Source organism: Emydura macquarii, unplaced genomic scaffold (genome assembly GCF_026122565.2).
Source record: "Emydura macquarii macquarii isolate MOO-44397 ecotype Brisbane River unplaced genomic scaffold, CSIRO-AGI_Emac_v2 contig_1253, whole genome shotgun sequence".
In the NCBI taxonomy this organism is placed as follows: domain Eukaryota; kingdom Metazoa; phylum Chordata; order Testudines; family Chelidae; genus Emydura; species Emydura macquarii.
This window is the reverse complement of record NW_027131390.1, coordinates 54,545,525-54,568,699: the sequence shown is the minus strand read 5'-3', so window position 1 is coordinate 54,568,699 and position 23,175 is coordinate 54,545,525. Positions and strand designations below refer to the sequence as shown.

Here is a 23,175-nt window from a genome sequence, read left to right as displayed (position 1 = left end):
TAATAAGTCCTCTGTCCTGTAGTTATGGGTCTACATTATTTGTTTCTAGATGTCTGAATTTGACCACATTAAAGCACGTTATATGATTGTGCTCAGTTTACCAAGCAGTCCAGATTGCTCTGTAACACTGATTTGTTCTCAATGTTATTTATCATCCCCCCCAATATTAGTGTCCACCTGCAAACTTTGGCTCTGTGTCAGGAAAACACTGTAAATTAAATCAATTCCTTTCCAGTATTTAAGCATGTGTTTTACCAAATAAGGATGCCTTCCTAAATTTGGGGCCTTTATCAGTAATTATTTTATATTTTCTTCCACATCATGAATAAAAGTATTAAATAGTGTTGGGCCAAAAACCAGGTGCTATGTGGCCTCACTAGAAATACCCCATTTGTTGAGGATTCCCTATAAACAATTACATTTAGAGATCACTCTTTGTCTTCCTCTGACCCTACATCTCCTGTAGTCTGATCCAAGGAAGAACCTTTGCAGTCACTCTCCACTTACTGAGCAGATGGATGGAAACACAGTACTTTCATATACACACACAGGGCTAAATGTTCTAAACTTTGCCCAGGTCAAGTGAAGCAGAAAGCCAGGGAGTGACTACATATATTACACGCAGGCATTCATTTGCTTGCAGAAGTAATCTTGCCCACTGTATTTAAACCACATCCATAGGTTTGAACCGTGCCAAAAAAAAAAGGGAGGGGGAATAGGGGAGATTCACTGGTTTGGAGCAACAATCCTACCCACATGTTTATAATTTACCATTAGAACAAGTCTTAGCAACTCAGAACTGTGTATGAATTTGTTAACTGTTTAAACATACAGCTAAGTAATTAGTAGTATGGTAAGGCTTATTTTAGAGTTTTAAAAGACAGACTTAAAAAAATCCACCTAGCAATATTGGGGAAAGGTTGTGGTGGTGGTAGAGACGGAGGAGACTAACAAGAAGAGATTTAGGAAGGCTTAACCTTTCAAGATGATATTTAGGGTTAGAGCATATTTTGTAAATATCTAAGAATGGAGTGGGTTTTTCCAAAAATACAGATTTGAGGAAACCAGTTTTATTTGTTGTCTCATTCTCTCTTGCCAATTTCTTTTTAAAAATAACTTCTTTATTGATTGAACACATCATGACATATACTCCCACAAGGGAGCTACAGACCTCTTGCAAGAAGAATAGTACCAGGTACCCAAATAGATGTAAAACACCAAGTAAAACATCATATAATTAAGCCTCAACCTTAATAACATAGCTAAGGAGGTATTTTTGTTTTATTTTTAACTGAGACTGGGTTTGCAAACCAGTTCCGGATGGTGACCGCTAATCCCAACAAGGTTGACAAATGTCACATATTAGTCCGTGTCTTTGCATATTGTATAATGCTTTTTAAGGCCTTCTGTTGTAGCTGCTTAAAAGAACAATTTTTTGCCAGTTTCTGCCTGTATTGGCCATGTTTTTATAAGGATTCACTTTCATGGAAAAAGTCTTAAAATGTTTTTCATGTTTTAAGGACGTATTAGATGAGTCTGCTCAGCACTAAAGTTTTTCTTAATTTACTTATTCCCGCCCCCACCCATCCTTTTTGCCTTCCAGAGTTTACCACTTGTATCTTATCAAAGTTGTAAATTGAGGAGCATTTGCAAGTATCTCTTTATAGCTGTGGATGGACGGATAATTGCTTGTTAATTGCTCAACTAAGTATTGCTAAAACTAATCTGAAATATGTCTGCATATTCACTTGCCTGTCGTAATGCACATGCATCCCATATTAATGTTCTGTAGGTGCAAGATTATTGCCAAAATTACACAGATCCAAATAAACAGAGAGAAAATAAACCAGACCTGGAAATTAAACTACCATTTTCCCCAAACCCTAGAAAGGAATCCAGTTCTCAGATTATTTACATGCAGAGTTTGGAAGACTTTGGTCATTTTTGAGTTATTGGTGAATGGGAAAAAAAAAGTATTACACATCTGGAAAAATGTTCTTTTTCCACTCCTCAGTATCTCAAACATAGTTGAAGGGAGTTTTACTTATTTTTTCCCCATTTTCCAAAAAAAGAGAACTTCATCTCTGGGCTGGGACCAAGCATGGAAAGTTTCAGGATAATTTAAAGAAAGCTTGGAGCATGTGAAAAATCTAAGGATTATAAAGATGTAACTTCAACTATAGCTTCAGCTATTTAGAAAGATATAATAAAAATGCTTTTTTCAAACTTTTTAAAAATTCAGGCAATCTTTAGAAAACAGAAGGGAATAAAAAGGACCTTCTTTTGATGGAAGGCACTTTTGTTGAAAACCTACATAATCCTTTCCTAGCTCTTTTGGTCTTTTTGAGAGACGGATGTGCAGATAACCCTTTTTCTTAATTAATAATAGGTCTGATAAAATTCTATATTTGCTTTAGTTTAGATTGCAAATCTTTTTCCAAGAAAAATTTTATTTAGGTTTGTAAACAGTGTAATTTTAAATATATGCATGTTTTTTGAAGTAGCTTGTGTATATGGGCCTCAAATGTATCTGTATCTTTTATATAAGTAATTTATAGATATCTTTTGGCAAAATGTGATAATTTCCCAGGCTGAAATTTAACCAGCACAAATCCTCATAAACACACATAGATAAGTACAGAAAAATGGATTTGCATATTACTCTTGAAAATCTAGTCACAAATTGAGCCAAGTTTAAGTTTAGGTTTAAGGGAGATTAAATAGATTCTGTTTTGTTCAATGAAGAATAATGTGCCTAGGTTTCTGTAGTACTGGACATACTAATTATTGCTATAGGTGATTTCGTTTTCACTCAGGGATTACAGTTAAGGGGGTACTTGGTTGAAATGTACTTGGTTCAACTGTGAGTAAGTGCTTGAGAATGAAAATCTCAATGTCCTCTGGAGCTTTTGTACATAAGTATTGCAGGGTTTTCCCAGACCGAGATGTGTTTGTGTTTGTAGTCTGCTAATCTACAAGTGGTTCCCTGATAAAGTTAATGACCAGTTAATTACTCGGAGCCCTGACATACAGTTTAATTGCCACTTGGCCAACAGATGTTTGTTGTTTGCCCTGTGTAGAATTCGAGGGGACCCAGCAATGCAAACTATTGTAGAATTCGAGGGGACCCAGCGATGCAAACTATTAACTGATGAAGGACAAACAAAACTAATATAGTATTTTATGTTCTTTTAATTCAGGTCCAAGTGGATTTGGATTAAGTGTTTATTCAGTTTGCTGGCTGCCTCAGATGCTGTGGCATATTGATTCCTTTTATTACTAGCAGCCATTTAACCTGACCTCTCCCAGATCCAGTATTTTAAAAGCCATAAATTTTAACTTTACTTATGAGCAAAGGCTGAAATGCTGTGAAAGCCTTTCTATTAGCAGAGCTTTCCCTTGCTCCATGTTCATGTGTCACCCATGGCAACAATATTTAGAGCTTCTTAAATTAGAGTGGCTGTTGGGCAGTGCAGGAGAAAGGGGGAGCTGCAATAAAATGAACTCGTAAACATCTCAAGTGTGTAGGATTCACTGATCAGAGAGCAGGCAGGTGTACATAAGAAATACTTTATAAGAAAAGGATTTTTTCCAGTTTTTTTTGTTAGAAATTTAGTTTTCTTGTAGTCTTATAATTTCTGCGGAAGAAAAAATAAAAGGATTATTTTATACGATTTTTTTAATTGCAGGTTAAATTGGTGAAATTGAAATGTTTTTCTTCGCTCTCCTAACCCTGTCTTTTCTTTTATGATGATAATAATCTTCCCATGTTGTTATAATACCATTGATTAATCCCAAAAATGATTCTTGAAGCAATTTTTACCACTCAGCCCTATATGGGGGAGGAGGATGTTTGTAAAAATGAGTCCAGACTGAAACTTGCCGTGGAAAAATTGGCTTGGCACTTCTTAATTTAATCAATTGTAAATAAGATGACTGATTTTAAAAGATTTTTTTTTGCATTCACATGCAAATGATGCAAAAACAGCTTCAATTAGAAAACACTGGAAAGCTAGAAGTGCATAATAAGATTTGTTTATTTTCTGTTTTTAATTTCAATATAGATATTTTTATAAGGTATGTTTTTAAAAAATCTGTTTGCAGGATCAGGGTCTAAAATGATTAAGTGGTCACTATTGTCCTGATTCAGCAAATAGTTTAAATACATCATGCTTAAATCCCTTGGAAGTCAATAGGATTTAAGCACAAGCTTAATTTAAAGCATATGCATAAGTACTTGGCTAGGACTTAAATATGTACCTAAAGTTAAGCATTTGCTGGAATGTTTTACCAAATCAAAGCTATATGGCATAATTTCCATGCGCTTGGAGTCAATTGAATTTTTGCCTTTGACTCTAAAGAAATAGCATCAGACTCTATATTTCCAGTCTTTGGGGCATCAGTTCTTTGTATCACGCACCAGATCACCTCTATCGTGTTGTAAACTGAAATATCTCCATTTGTGGACCTACTAGCCTCTACCATGATTAACATTTTGAAAAGATGTTCCTTTTATTTTGTCTTTGGCATTAATCCAGATCTGGTACAGAAAATTAGGACAGGCTTTTTATGCTGCAGTCATTACCAAAGGGGCAGTATTCCCCAATGTATAGATATCCTAAATTTAAAGGAAAAAGGAACTGTCACACTGGAAAAATATGCCTGTCTTAAAACAAATCCATGTATCTTGTATCTTTTGGGTTAAAAAAACCCCAACCGACCAAACAAACAAAAAACACCTGTCTATTTTGCTTATTATCAGAGCCATGATTGTTTAAGCAACGGTTCTCTTCCTCAGCCTATCAGCTCTTATTGTACTGCACATGGGTACTTCCCAGTGCCCGCTTGGAGCCATGTTGAAGTATCAGAGCTCTGTGCAGATGTAGGAGTCCTCCTGTCCATAATGCATTGCAGAATCAGGGTCTGAATTTGTTTCTGAGACAAAGTCATTATTGTGGATTTTAGATATGTCATTTCCTTAGCAACAGACTGATGGAATAAAAACAGGGTTATTACTTCAGTGCAGAATCAAGCAAGAGAGAAGCTGAGCAGGAAGGCTCAAATGAAAATATTTGCAACTGAAGGAAGGGAAAACGAACCTAGCAAAGTAAATGGCACTTTTTATATGTCCACATTTTTCATGTTTGTCTCAAAGAAATGTGTTGTCTAATTGATTTGCCTTACTTTCTCACATAGCCTCCCTTCTTCCTACAGTCTATGAAGAAGCATCCTACGGGGCTCATGAGTAAAATGTAGCATTCTAGATAGCCGAATGTTCTTACATACTCTCAGAAGTGAAGTTGCATGGGTATTAGCATTGGTCCTCTGATTTAGTGTGCTGCATTGGACTGGGATCAAAAAGGTTGTTTTAAAATATCTGTGCCTTTGTAATCTAGATCAGTTTATCGAAAGCATCACATTCCATGGTCATCTTCAACATGGAACAGATTTATGACTTTATTAGAAGGGGAGAGGCTGGGGATAGGACTGAAGTAATCACAGGGTACTGGAATTCTGACTTCTCAGTTTTGTACTGATCAATTTGCAAAGTGCTGAAACTCTCTGGGAATCATATTTTCTGAAACCTGGAGATTTTGCAGCCTGTTCTGCTTTTCTCATATGCATTTTCCACTAGCAGATTCCAACTGCTAAATCCTAGAATGCATTTTGTAGACATAAGTAATCAGAAGGAGAAATCTCTTGTTTTGAAGAAAGTAAAGTAGCTTACTTTATTCTTAGGGTCACACTAAGCGCAGGCCTCTCATTTGCACCAAATGGGGAAAAAAAAACACAAGCTAGCTTGGGACAAAGACTCAAATTCCTATGAAAATATTCTGTGGCATGTTGTGCTGTGGTATAAAGTAAAAGGTTATGTCAGAGGTTAAACTGTGCAATCAAATAAAGAAAGCTAATTATTTTAATAGGTGGCATCAACTTTTCTGAAGAGACTAGCTTAACTGTATTTTGTCTAAAATTTTCATTACAAAGCTAAACATGTCTGCTTGAATCTAAATTTCTTCTTAATTCGTAGTTTTATTTCTGTGACTGCGTGAAGCTTATTACCATTTTGCAAAGATGTATAGAAAAACTTGTGTTTATTGACAGGCAGTTTTTCTTCTTGAAATATTAGCACATCACCTCACAACTGCAATATCTGTTAGTGGTAGAATGTCAAAAATAGCTAAACCAGTGTTCATTCCCAAGACAGCATATTCCTGCATTTCTAACTAGTACCTAGTGACTGCATTAGTCCATGCATTTCCTCTTCAGTTAACTAACGAACAGCATCCTTTCCTGGCCTGCAAGTTGTAAACTATCATTATTTATAGTTGAAATTGTAGATCATGCAAGTATGAACTAATTTGCAATCATCATATACAGTAAAATAGATTGAAATATCAGTAAATCTTAAGTCTGTAGCAAACTTTTTCAATCAGAGAACTTGTTAAATTCCCCAATATGTTGATTTTTCTTTCTTAGATTTTTCTGTCAGGTGTAACATTATTCAGCACTCGGTATTTCTGCTTCTAATTTAGGATACTTGTCTTAAAGTATAAACCAACTAGCAGATACATGTTATCTCTTTTTTGTGAGTGCAGGAGATTTAGCACATTTTCCTTGCTTTTATCAAGTCTTTCATTATGTCTTCCAATGCTTACTAAATGAACTAGTATTGAAAGGCCCATAGCATCATTAAGGTCTCTACAGAAATACCCTCTGATAGCTACTCACTTGAAATGCACAAAGTAAACAGTGCAATGACTGAAATGCCTCCTTTCCAAATCATTCCCAGTATCTGAGCCATTGATGTTTCAGGAAATGTCTGAGTGTAAAAATGGGAGAGAGAAAAAGAGGAAAACCTTTTCAACCTTTATACATGGTGAACAGAAATATATGAAATCATGTTAAACTAAGACTGTTTCCAAAAAAGTGAACATGAATTAATTGAGTCACGGTATGATCTTATCTGACCCTTGTGGGCAGGGACCATGGCTATCTATCTGTTTTCTGAGGGGCCTAGCACACCATGTTGGATAATAATGACAACAACTTTCTCTTGTGACCTAGTGCTTATTAGAAGGAAAAGTTACAATTTTTCCTTTACACATCAATTTATTTAGAGGGAGATTTTCAAGGCATATAGGAGAATTAGGCAATCTACTTTCCACTGGCTGTCTTACCCCCCTTTTTGCCTTTGGAAATCCTCCCCCTGACCTTTGTTCACCATGTCTGTGTAATTCTTTTTGTACACTGTACTGTAGTTTGAATACTTCTCTGTATGATTTTTGTGATGACCGAAGGCACCATTTTATGAGCTTGATACCAATACCTTAAGATTCTGTTCAGTTGTGACCCTGCCTTACTGTCCTTGACTGAGAGCTACAGTGCTTCTATAATTCTGTTTCCTTTTCTTTTTGACAGATTCACCTCTGCTGTGGCATGTTAAGAATAATTATACATTGATTTACACTAATAAATAGGCAGACATAATCAGTAGACCAAACACATTTTCAGTTTAACATCAGCACACATAGGTATCAGCACAGTCATACAAAATTCAACCTCATACCATCAGTTCCTTTGCATGTAAGCAAAAGATCGAGGCTGTATGCTCAAGTCCTAGCACAGCAACTCAAGTTTGGGGCAGATTGTTCTCTGCCAATGACTCTCTGTAGTAGATTGGTCTGGCTGCTGGGAGTGGCTGTGTTAACTTTCTTCATGTTGTTCCCAGATGCATAAATGATAGGATATCCACTCTCCTTTGGTAAAAATTCTTTTTGCCTGTTCTGCTGTTAAAAACAAAACAAAACACCCTCAGTATGCACCATGAAGCAGAAAGCAGCAATAAGTATTCAGGGTTTCAGTAAATCTAATCCTTGACCATTCATAATCTAATACAACATTGTATTTAATAATTATTCCATTCCCTTTTTCCCTTCAGTTTTTCTTCAAAAATGGTTGTAACCACATTATAGCTCTTAAAATTTACCAAAAAAATTCAACTCATAAAAAATCATTCCTTTAAATACTCTCCCTTAAGCATGTTCTTATTATGAGGAATCACCACATAAAACATAAAATTATAAACATGTATAATTTTCATGAGTTGCAGGCTGTTTTAGGGGCTTTTTCATGAATACTGCCAATACAGGTTGACTCCTCTTCCTGTTCCCCTCTTCTTTCACCTCCCACCACCACCACCTTTCATAAGTCGGGATTTTTCACATATGCTACTTATGCCATAGTCTAATAACAGACCTTTTTTAAACGTAGTGTATTAGGAGTAAATCAGATTTATCAAGGGATATAAGAGATCTGACCATCGGTAAGAGAAATCTAATAATAAAATATGGCATTTTGAGTAAAGATGATCTACAAAGGACTAAAGAGATGGGTTCACCTACGTTTTGGATGCAGTGTTAATTTCAGATCACTCTATCACAAAACAGTTGTGGCATCAACAGAAAGGGTCCCAAGAAAGGCCAAAATTGTCAGAAGAAAGCAAATATATCCATAGAAAAAGAGATTTTAAAAATTGGGAATATGTGTCGTAGAAGTTAAAGATAAAATATAAAATAATGAACAGTTTATAGAAGGTAAATCAGCTGCTCCTATTTACCCTTTCTCGTAAAACTAGAACAAGGGGACATCCAATAAAAAGAAAACACAACAAATTCAAAACTGATAGGAAATATTTTTATACATAATAATGTATTTTGCTTCATTATTTGTGCCCAAAAGCTTAATAGGAATCAGAAAAGGGATCGATATTTACATGAACAGTAAGAATGTATACAGTTATATAGGATGGATTTTGTACAAGAGATATAAACTCTCATGTGTGAGGGCATAAACCAGTCATAAATTGCTGGTGGTGAGGGGATAAGGGAGAAACTTCCACAATGAATAGTCTATTCCATAATTGTTCATTATGGGGTTTCATGCATCTCAAAGAATTTGGTAATGGCTACTGTGTGTGAAAGGACACTAAAGTAGAGGGGTCATTGATCTGCCTATTTGTGGCAGCTCCTCAAATCTCTTAACAGGTAGATTGATTAGTATGATTGTCACAGCCTCACGAAGAAAGATGAAGGAAATAAAAGCTGAAATGGAAAAAGGTGTTAACTGTAAAATTGTCTGAGAGTCAGATCTAACTCTCTTGTTAAAGTAAACACCTTCCCTAAATATTCCCATTTTTAATAAGGGAATAATTTAATTGATAGCACTGTCATCAATAATGAAAAATTTAATCAATGTTCATCTGGATTCAAATATTTATTTTCACTGGCGGGTTTTAATGCTAGAGTTGGAAGTTTCAGTGTTGCCAATGAAATCTCTGGCTAAATGATTATAGCCTGAGGAAAAGGACAACTAAATGCTCAACTATTAATCTATTAGAGAGGGGTCTTGGTAAGCTTTTGAGTAAATGAAGTTACCTTTTAAAATGACAGAATATAGGGAGCTCACAGATGAAATTTCACTTTCATTTCTAGTGAGAGGGAATTGTAGTTAATCTTTGCTATTTCACCACATCTTTTGAAGATAACACAATGTTTTATGTTGGGCCATAAAATGATCATAAGCTATTTGTAGTTTTGCTCTAATGTTAGGGTCATTAGCAAGGATTTCAATTATTTAATAAAGCATTTAAATTTACTAGATAAATAAATAGTGCTCTATTTTTCTTTTTGAACAGCAAATCTAATATATTACATGAAAGTAACTGTTCTCCTTGAAATAAAAAAAAACAGGAATTTCATAGCTATTGCTAAAATTTCCCAGAGGGACTTTCACATTAGGACAAGCTGGCAAAATAAAGAATGCTTGGATAAAATGTAGCATACTTTACCAATAACGTTGTGTTTCCCGTGCAGTTGGTGAAGACAACTCAGTTAGTACTGAATAATATGTGATCATGTAATGAAAGACTGTATCTTAATATGTACTCACAAACTGTTTGACTCAAATGCAGAACGATACGGTGGGATAGGGAAGAGGTGTACAGTAGAATGACAGGCAGGAGCTCAATAAAGTGGGGGATAAAAACATAATCAGATGGGGGGACGGTTAAAAGTGGGGACAGGGGCCAAATTAAGGTTGTACAAGGAACTTTAATTCTGGCATTTCCTAACTTTTGAGTGCTTGACTTTGCAACATGAACAATGTTCTCTCTTCATGTAAGCTACTACATTAAAACAAAACAAAACAAAAACTTTAAAACATCATTTTGTCATGTGGAATTATATTAACCTTCACATCGGTCATCTGTAGAGCTGGAATCTTTAGATCCATGGAACAGTATTGTACCAGTTGAACTAATGGAGCAACTGGTAGCTGTAGAAGGCTTTTACGTTCTGTGTGGAGTGGGATGGAGACACACACTTTGCCAGTTGGTGGGCTTCCCAGCTATTTGCTACACAGCAAAGGAATGTAGAGACTCAGGAATAGTGGGTTCAGTTCCAAGTTCTGTAGGAGACCGCTCTCAAGCGGCTACAGAGTTGTCTTCCTGTGTCCCCCTTCTGCTTCCATCCACCCCCTCCTACCTCTTTCCCCTTTTCTGCTCCTATCCCTCTGGCCCCTGCCCATCCCCTTTGCCCTATTCTTGCTTCTGTCCTTCTCCCAGGCTCCTACCCTATCTTCCCCGTGTTCTGGCCCCTATCGCCCCTTTGTTCCTATCCCCCATCTGCTCCTGTTTTTTAACATCTCTCCCTCCTGAGTTCCTGCCTGTCACCCCATCCTACACTCTTCCCCACCCCAGACCCCATGCCCTACCCTCTGCATTTGAGTCAGACTGTTTCCTCCTCCTCCTCAGTGCCGAGGCACTGTACTGTAGGGTAAGTCTTCTCTAGGGAGTGTTGAGATGCCACACTTCCTGTACACTCTTCATGTAGTCTTTGGTTCCCTGGGATACTTCCTGCTGGTGCAGAAACAAGTCAGCCTAGGTTGCAGCAGTTGCAGGTTGCAGCTACACAGAGCAGTAGGGACTTAGTTACCTCATTGCTGTTCATACGCTCTCTATTATGAATAGGAACTATCTTGACATCCTCTGCTTATCAGTGAGATACAGTGAGGTGCCAGGAGTGGGGCACAGCATGCTGGAAAACCTAGTGAGAGGTAACATTGAAATGGCTATAACAGAGCCTGTGCAACTGCAAGTGACTCCCCACCAGCCCTGTGAATTGGGGGAAATTCTGAATGTGCCTAGAAACAGCTCAAACAGCAATTTGAGATGTATATGAAAGCCACTGGGGCAAATAAACTGGAGAATGACCAAAAGATTGATCTGCTTTTAACAATGGCAGGCGCAGATTATGGTGGGGAAAGAGAGGAAAACTGCAGAAAGAATGACAATGTTTAAGAATTATTTTGTTCCTAGAAAAAAATTACTGGTGAAAGAGATGTCCAGGATGAGTCCACAGAATAAAGGGGAAACAATAGAGGAGTTTGTCATACTTAAAACTAAAAAGTCAGTCCTATGAATATGGAATATTAAAAGACTCCCTTTAAAGACCAGATTGTCCTGGAGTGTAACAATAAAAAAGTCTCTGAATGGTTAAGGGAGATGGATCTGACACTAGAAAGAGCAACATGTACATGCCAAACATTTTAACAAATACAACAACAACAAAGTCTAGAGAAAGGCACACATCACATAACTGTGAGTATCTGAACTTAACCAGCAAGGGAAGGTTCACAAAAAATAAATTGGCCAAGGACGGAAACAATGCCAGTGTTGTGGCAACCAGTATGTGTATAGGAAATGCCCAGCATTCAGGCAAATATGTAGAAATTGTAATAAATCCAACCATTATGCTAAAATGTGCAGATAAAGCAGTAAAGTGCATGTATCAAGGGCAGAAAGGGATTTCTTAAGTGAAGAGAAAAAGCTGTTCTTAAACATAATATTGAATGGCTAATTAAAATGTGCACAAATGGCACTTATGTGAGATACAAGGTAGACACTGAGGCACAAATAAATGTGATAACAGAAAATAAAATTGAGATATAAGGAGCATATGAAAGTGGGAGTTTAAAAAGTGTCTATGAAAGACTACAATGGAGGAACAATTCCAGTGTTGAGAGAGAGTGCACACTGATGCTTAAATACAAAGGAAAAACATAAAACTAGTTTGTGATGATACACAGACACAAGCAACCAGACTTGTGTCTACACACATGAGAGATGCTTGTGAAGTGGATATATACTATAGTCAGAAAGATAACATAGAACTGGATATTCAAGTACTGTATTGCTATCATCGTGTGAAGGTATATTCACAGGAAATGGATGTCTCCCAGTAACATACTAGATACGGTTAAGAGAAAATGCAGAACCTGTGGTGCACGGTATGTGAAAAGCTCACAAACCTTAAAAGAGAGACTAAGAGGAGGAGTTGCAAAATGTGACAAAATAGTATCATTTGGAGAAGAAAAGAGCCAACAAGTTGGGTTTGTGCCTTAATAATTTTAGAGTGGGGAAAAAAAGGCTGTGTGTGGACCCTAAGGAGCTGAACAAAAATATAAAAAGAGAACACTTCCAGTTGCCCACAAAGACGTGAACTGTTGTCTGAAATGTCAGGAGCCAAATTCTTCAGCAAATTAAATGTATCAATGGGATTTTGGCAGATCATCTTGAACACTGAGAGCTCCAAGATCTGCACTTTCAAAACAGAACTTGGCAGATACTGCTTCCTAAGACTGCTTTTTGGAATATGTTTGGCTCAAGAAGTATTTCACCGTACAATAAGCCAATTGCTAGAGGGTCTGGAAGGCGTAAAAGTGTACATTGATGATGTAATAAGTTGGGCCAGTACTGCCATTGAGCATCAGGAATAAGCAGAGTACAATAATTGTCAAAGCTAATAACCAACTGAATAACACCAACTGTCAATTTCAAGCAACAGAAACAATATACTTGGGAGAGATATTGACCTCCCAGAGAATCTTGCCTGATGAATCAGAGTCAAGTAAATCTGAACACGACTTTCATGATTTTCACTATAATTGGAGCTTCAAAGCAGAAACTCTCACAAATGGCACTACACAAAAAAGGGGTTTGGAAAAGCACCACCAAGGATACAGTGGCTGCTTTTGAAAATGAAGTATGATATGAACCTCGAGTTCCAACGTATGCCACTTAGTAAAGGCAGACACACTCCCAAGAGCATAAGCTCCATTTGATAATATATAGCCTGAAACAGACAGTGAACATACTTGAGAAATATTGATATGAATACCTGAAGGGTACCTGGGAATGACCAAATCAAAAAGAAGAGCTAGAGAAGTTGTTTGCTGGTCACAGATCAATAGTGACCTCAAAGTAATGGCAAGCAGGTGTGAAATGTGTCAGAAGTACAGAACTCCTCTGCAACAGATGTATAAATACTCAATTATCAGACAAAAACAAAGGATGACCAAGGCTTTACATTACATTACAGCTTAAGTCAACATAAGTTATGTTGCTCAGGAGTGTGAATTAGTCACCCCCTTGAGTGACATAATTTATGCCAATTTAAGCACTGGTGTGGACAGCGCTATGTCAGCAGGAGAGCTTTTCCCACCGAGATAGGTGCTGCCGGTCATTGGGAATGGGGAGTCCATCAGTTTAGAGTGGCTCTACTTGAGAGCATACAGTGGCATAGCTGCAAGCTCTGTAGTGTAGCCATAGTCTCATAGTGGGGAACGGACTGGGAAAGCACAATGAGACAACATTTTACAATAAAAGAGCAAGATCTCCCACAGTTAAGCAAACAAAGACTCGGTGAGAATTGGGCAAGAAGGGCACTGGCCAGTCAAAGCTACAGTGATGGAAGAGTCACCTCACTTGTACTCAGTGATCTCCAATGAAGGGAAGATCTTACTAAGGAATCATAAGCATCTGCTCTAAAATACCTGACAATTTGGCCCAGACCTGTTTCTGCTCTCACTTGACCTAAGATGAAAACCATTCACAAACTGACCTTGCTAGTGACCATGAGACTGACCAGTCTTTTACAAATAAGGATTTGACAAACAAGGGTTTGCAATAGAGCAGATTGGGAAGACTACTGAAACACCCTAAGAGATTGTTAAGTTTGCGTTTAAGCAATCTGAAGAGTCTAGTCTAGTCAATTATTGGATTTGTAATAGTTTGATAGTTCAGTCAGGAAATTTTAAAAAGGGATCTAAAAAAGGGAAGCTGTGTTAAAAAGTAAGGTCCTCCTGGAAGTGTACAGAGGCCACACTTCCTGTACACTCTAGATATAGTCTTTTTGTTTACTTGAACACACTGTTTGACTGGGGGCAGAAACAAAAAAGACTAGCACAAGGTGATCACAGGCACATCTGCATAGAATAGTAGGAAGTTTCTTACCTCATGTGTACATAGTTTTATTCATAATAAAGAGTTTACCTTGAAACTGGACTGCTCATCAGTGAAGTACTACAGGCACTAGCTACAGGGGTCATTCACAGCACAGGATACATGTCTCTCTGTTCTCAGTTTCAGCACCAGCAGCCCAGCATAATGGGTAGACCAACTGCAGAAAAAGGCCTGTTTGGTCTCTGAAATCTGAAATCGTGTGTGCTCAGTCACTCTGTGGAGATGGCACATGTGCAGTCTGCTCAGTATGTAGAAGTTGCGAGAGGCTAGAGCAGTGGTTCCCAAATTTTTCTCTGCTGTGGCACACCTTGATACCTTTCAGAGAGGTAGCCGTGTTAGTCTGTTTTTAGCAAAACAGCAAGAGTTCTGTGGCACCTTAAAGACTAACAAATGTATTTGGGCATAAGCTTTCATGGGCAGAAACCCACTTAGTCAGATGCATGAAGTGAAAACTTCAGTTTAGTATGTGTATATATACACCTGCAAGGATGGGTGAGTTACATCACAGTGAGGAGGGCGAGTGTTAGCGAGGTTAATACAATCAGGATGGATGAGGCCGTTCACAGCAGTAGATGAAAAGATGTGAACGTCAAAAGAGGTAACATTATTTTTTGTAGTAGGCTAGCCACTCCGAATCTCTATTCAGACCTAGTCTGATAGTGTCAAGTTTGCATATGAGTTCCGGCTCTGCAGTTTTGCGCTGGAGTATGTTTTTGAAGTTTTTTGTTGAAGTATGGCAACTTTCAAGTCTGTTACTGCAAAAACAACGAGAGTCCTGTAACACTTTAAAGACTAACAAATTTAATTTCTGCAGGCATAAGCTTTCCTGGGCTGCAACCCACTTCGTCAGATACAACGAGTCTGTTACTGAGTGTCCAGGGAGATTGAAGTGCTCTCCTACTGGTTTTTTAATGTTACCATTCCTGATGTCTGATTTGTGTTCATTTATTCTTTTGCGTAGAGACAGTCTGGTTTGGCCAATGTACATGTCAGAGGGGCATTGTTGGCAAATAATGGCGTACATCCCATATTAATGATACCACATTAATATCACTCAGTAACAGACTTGAAAGTTGCCATATTTCAACAAAAATACTTCAAAAACAAACTCCAGCACGAAACTGTGGCATGCTGGTTGGGAAACACTGGGCTAGAGCATGCCCAGTACACTTGGAATCTTCAGAGAATTTAGCTGCCAAACTTTAACAAGTCTATATTGAGTATGTGCTAACAAAGATTTTTCAGAGGCTCATAACATGGCCAAATTAGAGCAAATTTTCATGGACATGGAAAAAAGACTCAATTCGGACAGCAGGGCTATTCAAGTCCTCCTGCTCCAAAGCATGGAGACACTAGAGCATCTCAGTTAAACAATTGTAGGAATGTTTTTAACATGGACAAAAATAATACATTTCCCTAACATTATTCTTAAAAATAGCTGAACCATTTTAGTTGAAACTTCCAAAAAAAAAAAAAAAAATCAGCATGAGGCATACAGACAATGGGGGAAATTTCATCCTGAATGGTTATATTAGAGTGTGATATGCTTTAAATTCTCCATTTAAAACCTTCCTTCACTCATAGTGTCTCAGTATAAGTGCAAATGCTGTATAAAAGTTCCTACTTATTTGGAGATCGATATGTACCTCATTGATGAGTTAAGGATAGTCTCCCAGCCTGAATTGCTGGCTTATTTCAATTTAACACAACCTCTTAACAGTATTTAAGCTTGGTTTTTTTATGTATTTAATACTTTTCTTGTGGACGTGGGAATTCTGTGGGTGACCTTCTCCAAACCTACTGTTAATGATTCTCTGTTAATAATCTGCCAGTGATGCAGGCAGCACCTGTTCACCCTGGAATTCAAAGGCATCACCTCTGTAAAAACCTTGCCTACCTTTGTCCAGACAGAAGTCCTAAGCCTACATCTGCTACATGGCATTATTCAGTTCTAGGGTTTTCTTTAGTTTAGCTGATGCAGAGTACCATGCTCTGAGTTACTGAGAACTGTGTAGTGGCTTCCTGTCCCAGTCTAGCAATCAAAGCTGTTTTCTGACTGAAAAGCTCTTTCTCTGCTGATCAGAGAGGTTTCCACTTTGCCCTCTCTTTTTCAGTGATTATGCTTCCCTTGTCTCTTGTTCCTCACTCTCCTCCTGAGACAGGCACCGCAGTGCCTTTTACTGATGCACACGTTTTGAGTGATTTTAAGCACCTTTATGTTGTATGCAAGTCAATGCTCTAAATCCATTTTAGCACTCACTAATTTGGCAATAATGGTAGTCTACAGAATGGCAATTAATGAACAAAAGAAGGTTGCACTTCGTGACCTAGCAACCAGGTTTCCCTTAAACTGGTTTCTGTCTTTTCATTTTTTTCAACCTCATGTCAAAGTCCTTAGGGAATGGCAGTGTAAATTGCTTGGTGTAGATTCTTATGATGATTTGATGTTTGGTGCCAATGTTTAGCTTTTCCCTGTTTCTTTTAAAATTTCACTAATTGTAATTTTTTATTTCTGAACTTTTTTTTAAAATGGACATTTAAAATGACTGAGACTTATTCCAGAACTCTTGAAATCACAGCATCGTATCAATATTTCTGTTTTTTTATGATCCTAAAATCTCTTCAGTAGTGACAGTCAGTGAAATTGTATGCGAAAGTCTCTTGTTCTGATGTCATCCAGCTACTTGTTTGGTAACGCCTATCAACTTTGTTTTCTATATTGTGCCTTTTAGGATGGCTTTCTCCTAAGCCTTGGAGTATATAAGCTGCTTTTATTTTTTGCCTTTATTGGTTCCATTTCCTGGCTTGTTGTATAAAAATTAGGCGAAAACCAAAATACTGTATCAGATTGAATCATATCTATGCATTTCCTACCTTTCTCTCCTGATTAGTGCATCTCAGAACTCTTACTTCCTTTTTAGCTTTCCTCTTGTACAGTACCCTTTCTTTAGATCTTTTTTTGTAAGTGAAAAATCTTAGTAAATTGCAGTGAGACACAACTGATATATTAGCAGTAGCCTCCCCCAAAAAATTCCATCAGCCGTGAGGTATATGTGTTCATAGACAGGTGACATGGGGTACTAGAAATCTAGTTGCTTTCTCCCTTAAAAATAAAATGCTTTCTCCTGACAAGGAAAGAGGCAGTATCACTAGGCAAATAAGTGAAGATTTTGTTTGTTTTGTTGGAAATGTTTATGCTTTGTTCCTGAAAGGCATGCTGAGTGTACTGATAGCATTGCACAGTGTTTAGCTTATGTGACTTGAAGTGAAGGCTTTGGATAAAGACCTTATGGGAGATGTGGAGATATATTCTCACAGGAAATTTGTGTGCAAATATCTACTGTTCATGCAATCTGAGCCATTCCTAAAGCCAGAAATGTGTTTTTCTTAAGTCTTTTTGTGAGCTCTAAGGATACATCATTTCTAACAGGGACTATTCAGCAGTGTCCTGAGTTGGGGTGATTGCTGTCAAAGACACAAGGGATCATTGCAGCCCTCACCTTAAGTTTGATCAGAGGGGAGCTCCAGCACACCAGTGATAAATTGTCTCTTCTGTAAGATTTCCTCAAATCTTAGGCTATGTCTACACTGACGGCAGCAAATTTGCCGCTGTCAGATCGATTTATCCGGTTCAGTTGAGCGGCAGCAAAGATGCATTCAATCGATCTGGAAGTCGATCTATTAAAATCACCTCCAGAAAAAGTGTAGCGCTCTGTCGATAGGTACGCATTTCCTGTTAGCGCAGCATAGTGGAGACTGTGCGTAGAACAGAAGTTAGGAAGTCAACATAATTTATGCAAGCTACTCTATGTAGCTTGCGTAACTCCCGTCGACTGCCGCCGAATTTGCCAGTCAATGTAAACCAGGCCTCTAGCTGGAATCTCTACGAACTTTTGCTGTTTTTAAAAATGAATTAAATTGGTTACATTGTATTTCAAAGCCACTGAGTAATGGATGTGTACAGTTAAACATTAATAATTGTATTAATTTTATTTATATGTACTTTAAGTGTAAACGTTAACTTTTCTTTCTCCAGAGTCTCCTGGCAAAGATTTTGGCCCCGCTCTGGGCTTAAAAAAGTCCAGCTCTCTGGAGAGCCTGCAGACTGCTGTGGCTGAAGTCAGGAAGAATGAGCTTCCTTTCCACAGACCCAGGCCTCACATGGTCCGTGGTCGGGGCTGTAACGAGAGCTTCAGAGCTGCAATTGACAAATCTTATGATGGACCTGAAGATATAGAGAACGGTATGCTGTTTCATGTACTTAATTGGGAAGCTTTGACCTCTTAGTACAGACTAAGGCTCCATTCAGCAAAGCACTAAATCACATGCTGAAGTCCAGTTGAAGGCACTGGGATTTAAGCATGTGCTCAACTGTTTGGGTGAATTAGGGCCAAATTACCATGTATGTGGTCCTGGGGCCTGATCCAACCTTCTGTTGAAGTCGATGGAAAGTCTCTGACTTCTGTGGTGAAGGTGGATCACAACCTGAATCCAGAAAGGTTTGTGTAACAATTTTTTTTTCAGTTTGTTTTAAATAGCATCTGTCTTGATCACTTCTGCTGCCTTTTTTTGTTTGTTTTACAGTGGTGAGTCTCATTCTTTTTCTTTGCAGTTCCCTTTCCCATACTGAGACCTCATCAGAACCTCCTCCTATCTAGCCAAGATCTAGAGCCCTATTTAGCAATATAGGAAGGACAGAGTGATCACTACACCGACACCACTTATTCATGACACCTATGGGGGGTCACAATCCCCAGACTGAGAACCTCTGCTTTACAGCATGAACTGTAGCGTTATATTCAGTTCTCAAGTTCCTCAAGTGAAACTAGGAGCTCTCCTCTAAGCAGTCCAAGTAATTGTCTTGCTGTTTCTTTTACAGACATCAGAAATAGCTTGATGGCAAGGAGTGATTGCATTAGTTTTGTATCGTAGTTAGGATACGCAGGTCCTTAGAACCTCTTGTTGAAATAAGCTCTTGCTATTTGTGTCCCAGCTTGTGGGCTTTCTTGAATCGACAAAGGTTAACAAGCCAGATTTCAAAAAGAATAATAATGATAATGATAATGTTTTACCACATATCAAGGTTTTCATAGCAGAAATAATAACTAGAAAATAAGTAACTATAATAATTCTGTGCTTAATTTACAATAGAGCCCTGCTTGAATTAACTAGTTATATGTTTAGTCTGCTTTTTAAATTATACAATTAAATGAACATGCATTGTGAACTATTGCAGCACTTTATTCTATACTGATTCCATATTGCACGTTTGCATTTTCCTGGTCATAAATGGCCCCTAAATGATTTTACTGATTCTCTTTCTCTCTCTGCAGATGGTCTGTCTGATAAGAGCTCTCTCTCTGCTCAAGAAGCTCAGAACTTTGAATCAGCCCCTCAAGGGAATCCTGAACTAGAAGATGTAGAAACCAAGGCAAAGAAAGACAAAAAAAATAAAGAGAAGGAGAAGAAAAAGGAAAAGAGCAAAGCTAAAGTCAAAGAGAAGAAAAGAAAAGAAGAAATTGAAGATCCAGAGAAGAAAACTAAGAAGAAGGGTTTTGGTGCCATGTTGAGGTATGGTTCTTGTGCTTAAAACATATGCACATGCGTGTGCACAGATTTGCCTGAAGCTCATGAAAATATTCTGTGAAATCACAGATGCTCTCATCAAGCAGACAAAGATGTTTGTCAGTTAAAAAGAAAGCACTATCTATTTTTATACCAAACCATTAGCTAAGGGAAAAGACCTTTAGCAGGCAAAAATTTTTGTGCCGTTGAAATACATTTGTATTTGGCAAGAAAACTGTATGAGGTTTGAGCAAAAAGAAAATATAAGTGGGAAAAAATGCATTTGGGGGAAATGTTTGCTATTTCCAGGTTTTACATTAAACTTTTGGAGGCTACTGGTGTATTCTGGCTTATAGGCCAACCTATTATGGAAGAAAACCTTGGTGCATAGTTCAAATGGAAGATGTGTTTTGCTGTAACCGTAGAAATTCTACTACAAGCGTGCCCCACAGATGATGCTTTTCAACATATAGAGATTGGGACATATGAACTAGAGTTTTTGTTTCTTCTTGGTGTCCTAGACACACAGTATAAGGAATTTCCAAAGTGTTATGTGCAAGGGCTTAGCTGTTTTTCTTCTATGTAATGTCAATAGTAACCTACTAAATCTGCACGCTTTATTTAGAAATTTTCCAGGTGTTTATGGACTGCCAGGGTATGATTATCCAAACTAAACATGCACAAGTGTATACCTGATTTCCACATACAATTACCACAATGATTAATGAGAATAAGATAACTGTTCATAAATGCACAGATATAGGTATATTAGATATAAGGCTAATAGCATATTGGGCTGCATTAGTAAGAGCATTGCCAACAGATCGAGGGAAGTGATTATTCCTCTCTATTTGGCATTGGTGAGGCTGTATTTGGAGTATTGTGTCCCTTCCCCCCACTACAAAAAGGATGTGGACAACAAAAATGATAAGGGGGCTGGAGCACAAGACTTATGAGGAAAGGCTGAGGGAACTAGGCTTGTTTAGGCTGCAAAAGAGAAGAATGAGGCGGGATTTGATAGCAGCCTTTAACTACCTGAAAGGGGGTTCCAGGGAGGATGGAGCTAGGCTGTTCTCAATGGTAGCAGATGACAGAACAAGGAGCAATGGTCTCAAGTTGCAGTGGGGGAGGTCTAGGTTGGATATTAGGAAAACGTTTGTCAGTAGGAGAGTGGTGAAGCACTGGAATGGGTTACCTAGGGAGGTGGTGGAATCTCTATCTTCAGAGGTTTTTAAGCTGCGACTTGACAAAGCCCTGGCTGGGATGATTTAGCTGAGGTTAGTCCTGCTTTGAGCAGGGGGTTGGACTAGATGACCTCCTGAGGTCCCTTCCAACTCTAATCTTCTATGATTCTATGAGATATGCATACCTTTTGTAATACTTATGCATGCTAACTAGGTGTGCAATTTGCACACCCTTTTGTGTTCATACAATTTAAAGAAATCTAGCTTAAAATGCAGCTGTAGTTTAAAAAAAATTAATTAGATTGGTGAGTTCTTCATGTATGTATCTTTATGTATCTATGTATGTATCTTTATGTATCTTTAGTGTCATATCTGCTTTTGTACTCAAGTTAACCCTGCAGAGCTAATAAAGCTGTGGGAATGAAAACTGGATTGCACACTAATCAGGCAAAAATGTAATTATTCTGACTCATGCATCACCGACAGGTCTGATAATTAAGATCCAAATTCAAAATCTTTATTACTGGTGAAGATGTATGAGCCAGAGAGGACATACCTTAATTTCAGATCCAAAATGGAGTTTGTACACTTGGCAGAGTTAGTGATAAACAAGAAACATGGAACCACAGGACTCCAGTTCTACTGATTCACTGGTTAGAGCAGTGTTTCCCAACCGGTGTACTTAAAGAATTCCGAATTGGCTCATGAATATTCATGAGTTCATTTGGAGGCTATATGGTGGTGTGCCTCAAAATAATTAAAAATATCAAGATGTTCCACGGCAGAGAAAAGTTTGGAAACCACTGGGATAAAGTAGAACTTCACTTCAGGCAAAAATAATACTGTTTTTTCTAGAGAGAGAGAACATGAAATCTGTATGTTTTATATTTTGACTACATGCATATATTATTCATCTGAACTTTTCACACAGTTAGATTTAATTTTGATAGGGAGTCTTATTGACTGATATTTTTCATTATTACCATTATTATTTATCCATCTAGCACCACAAATGGACAGGACAAAGATGGAATTCCTGTCCCAAATTGTTTACAGTCTAAGAAACACAAAAAATGGAGGTGACAAGATTAGAGTGGAACAGAAGAAGGGAAGTTTGTAGGCAAGGAGAGAATAATTGAGTGTTTACTTGGAAAGTTTGTAGATGCTTCTAAAGAGTAACTAAGGCGTTTATTTTTCATTTGTCTTGTGTTTTTAAATATGATTATAATTTAATTTATATTTTAATGTTAGGGGCTATAATTTAAAAACTTTCTGGAAGAGTGGATTTAGAGAAGGGGCTTAGAGGAGGAGGGTATGGAGACATGATGGATTGGGTCAGGAAGGGTGTTCCAATCATAGAGGGGAGCATGAAACAAGAGATGAAAGGAGATGAGCAATTTGGACTGAGCACATAAGGCTGGGATTTAGCAAAGCACTGAGGTGACTCAGAGCACGTCTTACTGACTCTCAAATCAAACCTAAATGGGGAGAAGCAAATGCAGACAACTATTGTAAAATACTAATTGTGATTGGCCCTGAAAGCAGGAACAAGTTACTTTGGGCACTAGTGAAGGAATTGTAGAAGGGGGCAGAGTATTGTGATGATAATAGTTACCAGAGGTGATATTCACAGCAAAGTTTTGAATTGATTAGAGTGAGAGTGTCAGCAAGGCTGGAAAGAAAGGGATTGAAGTAATAGAAGTTCAAGAAGTTTTAGCAGCAGGGATGTAAAGACACAGGCAGATTTTTAAGACTTTGCAGAGGTGAAACTGGCATGATTTAGTGGTAGAACGTCTGTGGGGGAAAGAGAGAGAAGCTGAAGATGACATTAAGGTTGTGAGTCTCTGTTAGATGGAGGATGGCTGATAATAGTTGATATTTACAGAGAAAGAAGTGGAGGGAAATATTTGTAAAGAAACAGGAGTTTAATTTTTGAGAACTGTGTTGAATTTCAGCTGTTAGCAGGAAATGCAATAGGAGTTACCAAAAATATGAGTGTGAACAGGGAAGAGAAGGTTGGGTGGAGAAGGAAACCTGAGATTCCCAGTTGTAGAGATGGTAGTT

The 23,175-nt window shown here is 37.9% G+C and overlaps 1 protein-coding gene across 10 annotated transcripts in view; it reads left to right on the top strand.

The window, feature by feature from the left end:
- PARD3B (par-3 family cell polarity regulator beta) overlaps positions 1-23,175 on the top strand; it is a 656,325-nt gene that overhangs the window by 446,083 nt on the left and 187,067 nt on the right. For all 10 annotated transcript variants that reach the window (XR_010919815.1, XM_067548843.1, XM_067548841.1 and 7 more), the window contains 2 exons: positions 18,399-18,605; positions 19,696-19,933. Coding sequence is in view for 9 of the 10 variants with exons in the window: in XM_067548843.1 (XP_067404944.1) it covers positions 18,399-18,605; positions 19,696-19,933 (445 nt within the window). In the remaining variant the exon portion in view is untranslated. The remainder of the gene's footprint in view (positions 1-18,398; positions 18,606-19,695; positions 19,934-23,175) is intronic.